The sequence below is a fragment of the Fukomys damarensis genome, unplaced genomic scaffold, assembly GCF_012274545.1.
Source record: "Fukomys damarensis isolate Sample0158 unplaced genomic scaffold, DMR_v1.0_HiC HiC_scaffold_32, whole genome shotgun sequence".
Classification (NCBI taxonomy): Eukaryota; Metazoa; Chordata; class Mammalia; order Rodentia; family Bathyergidae; genus Fukomys; species Fukomys damarensis.
This window is the reverse complement of record NW_022900944.1, coordinates 30847753-30856398: the sequence shown is the minus strand read 5'-3', so window position 1 is coordinate 30856398 and position 8646 is coordinate 30847753. Positions and strand designations below refer to the sequence as shown.

General features: G+C 37.1%; 2 protein-coding genes across 6 annotated transcripts in view; both read left to right on the top strand.

The window, feature by feature from the left end:
* The window catches only part of Terb1 (telomere repeat binding bouquet formation protein 1), a 41753-nt gene extending 36455 nt beyond the window's left edge, over positions 1 to 5298 (top strand). For 4 of the 5 annotated variants that reach the window (XM_010612163.2, XM_010612165.2, XM_010612164.2 and 1 more), the window contains 3 exons: positions 937 to 1086; positions 1354 to 1416; positions 5050 to 5298. In XM_010612163.2, the coding sequence (XP_010610465.1) occupies positions 937 to 1086; positions 1354 to 1416; positions 5050 to 5237 (401 nt within the window). In that variant the 3' untranslated portion in view covers positions 5238 to 5298. The remainder of the gene's footprint in view (positions 1 to 936; positions 1087 to 1353; positions 1417 to 5049) is intronic. The other variant, XM_010612166.2, reaches the window with a different exon arrangement.
* Positions 5299 to 7128: 1830 nt separating this feature from the next.
* Dync1li2 (dynein cytoplasmic 1 light intermediate chain 2) overlaps positions 7129 to 8646 on the top strand; it is a 25553-nt gene continuing 24035 nt past the window's right edge. The window contains exon 1 of the mRNA XM_010612367.2: positions 7129 to 7154. Coding sequence (XP_010610669.1) covers positions 7129 to 7154 — 26 coding nt within the window. The remainder of the gene's footprint in view (positions 7155 to 8646) is intronic.

Sequence of the window (8646 nt, the reverse complement as noted above, 5' to 3'; positions counted from 1 at the left end):
TTTTTTTTTTTTTTTTTTTTGGTACCGGGGATCGAACTTGGGTCCTTGCATTTGTGAGGCAGGTGGTAGAACCCACTGAGCTAAATCCCTGGCCCTCACCTGTGTTCTTATTGTTCACCGTTTTTATTAAAAATTCTTCAAATATAAAAGCATTAAGATGTGTTATATACATGTACTAACTTCCCATGATAAGTGTAAATATTATGTATTGTAAATGTGTACTAGTTAAAAAATGCTTAAATGATAAAAGGTGATTGGCTCTTGGATGCCCTCCCTTAATAGCTAAGAACCAAGGTAGATTATTCTTTTCTTCTTCTTTCTCCTCTTCCTCCTCCTTTTTTTGCACCAGGGATTGAATTCGGGTCCTTGTGCTTGTGAGGCAGGCAGCGGTTTTTGTTTGTGTGTGTGTGTATGATGCTTTGGTATTGAACCCAGGGACATTCTACCACTGAGCTAAATTCCCAGCTTTTTAATTTTTTAATTTTGTTTTTTGGTTTTGTTTTTGTTTTGGAACCAGGGATCAAACTTGGGACCTTGCACTTGCGAAGAAGGCAGCGGCACCACTTGAACTGAGCTAAATCCCCAGCCCCTAATTTTTTAATTTTGAAACAAGGCCTTACTAAGTTATCCAGGCTGGCTTTGAACTTAAGATCCTCCTGCCTCAGCCTCCAGCTGAGATTACACTTGTGCACAATGCACCCAGCTTAGATGGCCTTTTTCTGTGTCACCTTTGCCGTCAGTTCACACCTCTATTCCAATACATATTTTATTGTAATGTACTTGTTCTCTTTACTCTCTTGCATGACTTTGGATTTTGTACAATATTTACAGTTCCTGATTTCACTTCAGTTACTATAATATAGATATTTGTTTTCATGGGTTTGTTAGTAGATATTTTATAAAATCTACATGTCATTTTAATTTGTTTTCTTATAGGTTGCATAGCAGTAGGAAAACCCCTGAATAGCCGAAATTTTACCAAGCTCTTACATTCTTGCCCATACCAATGTGATCATCACAAAGTCATTGTGGAAGCTGAAGACAGATATAAAAATGAACTAAGGAAATCACTTATCTGTAGCAAAAGTAATTAATTCAGCAACTTTAAAACTATGATTATGCCTATACTTGTGAACTATCAGTATTAAATATATTAAAAACCAGTGGTTAAAATGAAGTGAAAAGAAAATATGTCTCTAAGCAACCAGATTTAAAATGTACCCAAAAAGTAGATTCAGTCTCTGGTGGTTTAAAATTCTTTCCATTTTAACTGTTTCCTATTAGAATGGGGTAGGTATCATACTAATTGATACACTAATTGCTAAATTGCTAAATCTTTTTCATGTTTTTCAGAAATCCTGCTGACTCCACGTACAAGACAACTCAGTATTAAATATACTATACCTGGAGGAATAAGTGAATATATTTAATTTTTAAATAAACTTAAATTTCATATATCCCCAAGAAAGAAGAGAATAGCTGAGTGTTTACTCCCAGTATCATTTTAATGGCTCTTAAAAGATAACCCACTGTTCTGATAAGGGTTATCCCTCCTAAGAATAAAGACACCTGCTTCCCTTCTTCGTATTTGCTCATCCAGTGCCTGCCAGTTAGGAAGGGAGCAGGAGAAAACTAACATTTATTAAGCACCTGCTATGTATTAGGTGTTTTGTAGATATTACTTTTAAGTCTTATAATAGTAAGTTGGTAAATATGAGAACTTAGTTTCAGGTTTGAGTCTCTCTCCAGAAGCTCTGTTCTATCCTTTGGGTCACAATTCTATTTTAAGAACAAAATTATTCTATGTACAAGAGCTTCAGAGAGACTTTGCAGAAGGCTTTTGTTCATATCTATAGCATTTCACACAGTCAAACTTGATGGGACAAATAGTGTGAGCCTTAATAACATACTGCTTAAAATTCAAAATGCTTCTTAAAAATGAATTTATGGAAATTTTAGTTTCACTGCAGGGTTAACATTTCAGGTTTATTACCATTTCAGATTTATCAGAGATATGTAGAACACTATTATTTTCTTCTATTCATATTGAGTTAATACTTGCAGGTTAAGATTAAGCTGTTGAGTACCTTATGTGTTCAAGTAACCCAGAGATTAGTAACATCAGTAGAACCACTGTGTTATTTCTTACAGAGACATATGGACTTGGTACATCCAGGAAACATTTTGCCTTATGTAACACTTATTTGGCTATTTTCACTGCCAAAAGCTTGAAAGAAATTTCCAATTTACTTTATATATCTGGGTCTTTTTCTGTATTAAAATTTCTGCATATAAAGTAAATACAGAACCATTATGGAGGAGTTCAGTTTTTGAAGTACTATTTCCTATAGAAACCACTAGAAATTTTCTTTCATGGAGACATGCTGCACTTTAAAATCTTGTTCTTGAGAAAGACTTGGAATCAAACTAGAGATTTTTTCCAACATGTCCTCAAAGCAAATATATAGCTACTAAAAATATTCTATATCCATTTACATAGCAAAATCATCTTCAGAGACCCATGAAATGGCATAATTATGGTTAAAGACTATAATTATGGTTATGTATTGATTATAAGAGTGATCCTAATACTATTAATAATCATTATAAATACCATACATTTCATTTGTAGGTTAGACTTACTTTAGCTAAAATCAAATGGTTACTAATTTGGCCTGCTCTTTGAGAATGTACAAAGGCATCCTGAGAAAATACAATCAGTGTATATATTATGCCCATTTCATGAGGCTCTGAAGATGGTTTTACTAAGTAAATGGGTATAGAATATTTTCAGTTGTTGTGTATTTGCTTTGCTTGGTCTTATACATCTTCACAAAAAGGACTTAGTTGGTATTTTGCCATTTTTCTCTTTATAAATTTCCACTTTAGGATATTTTACTACCATTCCCATATTGTAGCTTAGGCAGGCATGGTGGCGTGTACCTGTAATTCCAGCACTCAGGAGGCTGAGGCAGGAAGATTGCCCTGAATTTGAGGTCAGCCTAGGCTGTGTAGTGAGTTTAAGGCCAGCTTGAACTACATAGCGAGACCCTGTCTCAAAAAGAAAAAAAATTAATTCATTTATTGTAGCTTACACTCAAAGTGAGTCCAGACCACTGCAATATCTAGGCATTTAGATTTCCTCAGGGCTCTGTCAGGGTGGATTGGTATCTTGAAAAGATCTGAAAGTAAGACTTTCTGGGATTGAAACCTCTTGCCCATTTTTACCTGCTTTTCCTAATACACATTCAATATTCATAGCACTAAAGGAGGTAGGAGGTGAGCCTTGGAGTGCACAGCCATTTCCTCCTTCCAGGTGGCTCAGTACTCTGGTGTAGAGGCCTTTAAAGATTTGGGCACAGATATTAAGTACAGAAGTCAGGGAGATGGCAACCATGATGGAAAAAGATAGCTTTACATGAACAACTGTAGACCCTCAAAATCCCAAAAGTTTTAACCTATCTAGTCCTCATTATACTGAGTTCAAATCATTTAGCAAGTGAGGCTAAAAACTATTTCTTGGATAACCCTTTTTCTAATAGCCCCAAAAGTATCAGGTCATTTCACTGATAAGTTTTGAGGGAATTTAATAATACAATGGTACCTCAGTTCATGAACACAATTTGTTCCATAATTTTGGGGAAGATGGCTGCAGTTGTGTTCCATCATCCAGTGCAGAGTTGAAAGTTCGCAAGCAGAAGTAGAATTTTTCCAAACACTTCTGTTCATGAATGATATCATTCATGAAAGGAAGCATTTATAAACTGAGGTATGTATTACTGTAACTTTTTTTCCTCCACAAATATTCAGTGATCACCTCCTATGTCTGAGATACTATTCTAGGTACTGGGAATACAATGATGAATAAACTAGAGACAAGTTCCTGCCCTCCCTCATGGAGCCTGTATTTGAGTAATACTGTTATAATAAGAGGGCCAGGGCTTTAGCTCAGGGGTGCTGCCACCTACCTTGCAAGTGCAAGGTCCCGAGTTCAGTCCCTGGTACCAAAAGAAAAATAGTAATAAGATATTATTTACATTGATTTCTCAGCTTTCTCTGGTTAGATTTACTTTTCTATTTTAAAAGGTCTAAACTGTGGCTCTTATATTAGGTGAACCAATAGCTAATAGTCCTGGCTTCCAAGGGCAAGATTTTCTGAGTGACCAAGCATAACTATATCCAGTCCTAAAGTAAATGGAAGCCTCAAGTGAAAATACAAATTACTCAGCATCTATCTATAGTGATTTTATGAGTCAACAATAAATGGAAAAAAAATACAGCATTTCCTAGTAATCAGAAATCTTTGATTACCAACTGTGTATCCTTTTTATTAAGTATTGCTCAAAAACGAGGGAGTCAAGCTGGGTAAGATGGCACATGCCTGTAATGCCAGTGGAAAGCTGAGGCAGAAGAATCATGAGTTCAAGCCTGCCTGGGTAATTTAGCAACTTAGTGAGACCCTATCTCAGAATTTAAGAAATTAAAAAAGGGTTGGCGATATAGGTCAGTGTGAAGGCCCTAGATTCTGTTCCAAGGAGCTAACACATACATGCACGCACGCACGCACACAAATTTTCTTCATTATGTTCCCTATTTTTTTAAGTTTCAAGCTGAGCACCTATATAGTAGAAATTGTATTTTTAAAGTAACTTTCAAAAGATCCTTATTCTTAAAAATATTAAACCTAATATGTGAAGTAGCCAGTGTTGGTATTCTATTGTATGGAGCCCTTTGGAAGACTGTATCTGTAAGACAGGTATCCTCGGGAATTTTATATTACCAATGAAATATTTATGAACTCTGTTTCTTGGTTGAAAGATATTAAGGGTATTCTTATAGTAGGTGAAGTAACAGTTATTGAAATCACTGTGGCAGCACCTAAATTAACAGTAGGTGTTTGTTGGTTTTACATTGAAGTAGCTTTTTATATGATCAGTATCCCAGGCAAGAAATTTTCTTATTTCGTTGTTTATAGTTAGCAATTATTTGGGTCTCAGGAACACTTCTTATTTCAGCAAGTAATAATGTATTCTATAATTCTTATTACAGAAAAAAGAAGAACTCGTAAAGACTTTACTGAAGAAGAAGTAAATTACCTTTTGCATGGAGTTAAAAAAATGGGCAATCACTGGAATTCAATTTTGTGGTCTTTCCCCTTTCAGCAAGGACGGTTGGCTGTGGATCTTGCACACAAATATCACAAATTGGTCAAACCCCCCAAGTTTGCAGTTCCTTGATTGAAAGAGGCTATCAGATTTTAGTTTGAATTTTTAAAAAATTAATTAATTTTATTTAATTAATACAATGTAATGACATTCATCTTTGGAAATTTGCACGTTTACATAATCCATCTTGATTCTTATTTTTTCCTCATTGCCCCACCCTCCCTTCAACCCCTGTAGTTTGAACTCTTAAAAACACAATGCCTTGAGCTGAGCGAGGTGGCCTGTAATCCTCATACTCTGGGAGGCTGAGGTAGAAGGATTGCAAGTTTGAGCCCAGCTGGGGAGTTTAGTGACTCAGCAAGACTTGTTTCAAATCTTTTTAAAAAAAAAATTTTAAGGGCTGGTGATGCAGCTCAGTTTAGAAGGCTTGGGTTCAAGCTTCAGTATTGCGTGCACACACAAAGTGCCTTGAAAGACATAAAATGTTAAGTACATATTCTTCTAAACCCTTGTGGGACAGTGAATTTAGAAACAAGTAGTTTCACTTAAACAATTTCTGTGACACTTGGAACTCTTCAAATTATAATTTATAAAGTAAATATACTTTGTAGATTAGTAAGATAAAATTTCTCTAAGGTCAAACATTTGTTTAGGAATATGCCTTTATTCTTAAGCTCTAAGAACACATCTCAGAAGGAAAAAATGTATCATAGTCTAAACTCTGGCATTATATTGCAATGAATACTATGTGAGACATTTGGATTTTAGTATTTTTGACTAGTGACAGTCCCTCCCCAAAATTCAGAATAAGTTCCAAGCTGTTTAACTGAGATCCTCAACCACTAAATCAATGTTTTACATTTTGTTAATTAAAACGTTTCCTCTTCTAAAGGCTAAATAAGTTGCTTTGAATACACCCATATTATATGGTCAGTTTCTCTTCTTTTTGGTGTAAGCATTAGCTTTCTTAAATGTATATTACATCTTTTATCCTTCATGCTGATGACCTCTGGCTACTACATATTGGATCAGGACAGTGTTATGTCCCCCTATGAGCTTAGTCACAGACCACTGCACGTATCTGTTTGTAAAATGTATCCAGAGAAAAATGTGATCCTAAGAAATGTGGCTGGCATACAGGGTCAGCTTCTTTGCTAGGTCTAATGGAGTCTATAGACCTAAGACACTTGGCATTCTACATGACCATGTCACCGATTACAGCTAATACAGTTACAAGTCTTACCTTTAATATTTATTTTCAAATAATTCCTATCCTGATTTTATGTTTTTTTTGTTTGTTTGTTTTGCTGAACCCTACTACAGGGCTTTAGTAGTCCTTGTTAAATTTCATCTTGTTAGATTTAGTCTGTGCTCAGTTTGCCTTCCAGGTATTTTAGGCAGCCTTTCTGCTTCAGGTTATCCATAGCATTTATGAGTGAGCTGCTACTCTCATCCAGTCACTGATAGCATCCTGAACTGGCTAGTCAGGTGGCTAGCAGCCTCTTCTGGTAGTCCCAGCCACTTACCGGCCTCTTCTGGCCCGGTCACTTAACAAGCTTCAATCCAGCTTGCATTTCACTTTTTTGTCTATGTTGTGAATTGCCAAATGCCTCATTGAAGTCTACATTTGCTGTCTGCAGCAGCCTCCTACCTAGTATGCATTCAAGAAGAGAAAGATACTGTATAAAACTGTTGCTATCTTTTCCTCTCCAACTGGTCATTTTTTTTCACCTAATGCTTTTTAAGCTCATTGACTTATACTTTTCAATCCCATCTTTCATCAGTTCACTGATTGTCCTTTTGTGATTTTGAACACTGCTTGCTCCTCCCAGACTTCTAATATACAGTGAGGGTCTCACTTTCTCATTGCTGGGACAAAATACCTGATATACACAAGTTAAAGGAGGACAAATTATTTTAGGTCAAGAGTTTGTAGAGGCTAGCTCCAAGGCAGGGGGACATCATGAAGGAGAAACAGTCCATGGCAAGGTAGACAGGAAGCAGCAAGCAGAGAGTCTGCCTTTTTATAGTATTTCATCAAGGCTATAAGCTTGTTGGTGCCACCCACACTCAGGGTGGGGCTTTTCATCCGCATACAGAACTATGCTAAACTAGTCCAGTTTTGCCCATAATTCATATTCACACACCCTGGATCCAGTCACCTTTGAAAAGCCCCACCTATGTGTGCGTGGGCCTTTAAGGAGACATCTAGATACAAGCTATAATACTGGGTTTGTATTCATTGTCTTTCATCAAACTTACATCCAAGTTGGCAAATTATATACCCATTTGTTGGATCCTGCAATTTATGCTGCCAAACTTTTGGTGGAGCAATAGCTGTCCTATTCACTTGAAACCCATTTAAGTGATTGCTTTTCTGCCAGATTGCATTTCCTTGTGACATTTTACAATGCCTGGTAAAGATAGCCTGTTTCTAAAGAGAATAGCCCTCAGAGGCCACGCCTAAAGTTACCTTTGATGAGTGTGATGTATTTTTTCTTTCCTTTTCTTTTTTCTTCTCTTTGGTACCGGGGATCAAACTCAGGACCTTGTGCTTGCTAGGCGCACTGCCACAGAGCTAAATCCTCGGCCTTTTCCCTTTTCCTTAATTACCTTTTCTCTTCCTCTCTTCTCCCCTGCCCATTCCCCTTTAACGTTCCTTTCTCTTCTTTTTTTCCCCTCTGAAAAAAAGGAAATTGAAAAAAAAATTTTTTTTTTTTTGAGACAGGATCTTGCTGTGTAGTTCAGGCTAGCCTTAAACTCTTGGCGATCTTCCTGTCTCAGCCTCCTGAATGCTGGGATTACAGGCATGCACCACTTCACTTGGCCTGTATATCATTTTTAAAAACCCATAAATAAAGCAAACTAAGTATTTCTCAATGTAGTCAAATACACTACTTCACAATCATAAAAGGGTCTTCTTAAGTGAAAACCAGAATATCATGAGGATTTGGAGACTTATCCTTGAAGGCAGGGTTTGATAAGGACAAGCCAAATTCATAATAGAAGCTTAATGACTACCACGGCAATAGCGGGGATGCTACCTTCTGTCATTGGGTCAATGGGCAAGTTTGTTAAAACTTTCTGGTTCCTCGTTGGGTTTTTTGGTTTGTTTTGTTTTGTTTTTTGGAGTTTTTTGTTGTTGTTGTTGTTTGGTTTTTGTTGTTGTTGTTTTTTGAGACAGGGTCTCACTATGTATTTGAGACTGACCTGGAATTCACTATGTAGCCCAGGCTGGTCTCGAACTCACAACAATCCTCCTGCCTTGTCGTTTAAAAAGTAAGATTCGGTAAGAATGTGTGTGACTGGCCCACGGTGAGCGGCAGATATAGAAAGCTGTCGTCCTTGAATCTTACTTCAAAGCGTGGGTTTGCCAGGTCAGTCAATCAGCCTGCCTGGCCCAGCACACACAGCTGGAGAGGCTCAACTCTCCCGGGTGGGGTGACAGAGGCTCCGCGTTGAGCGGCGCCCCTCGCCCGCT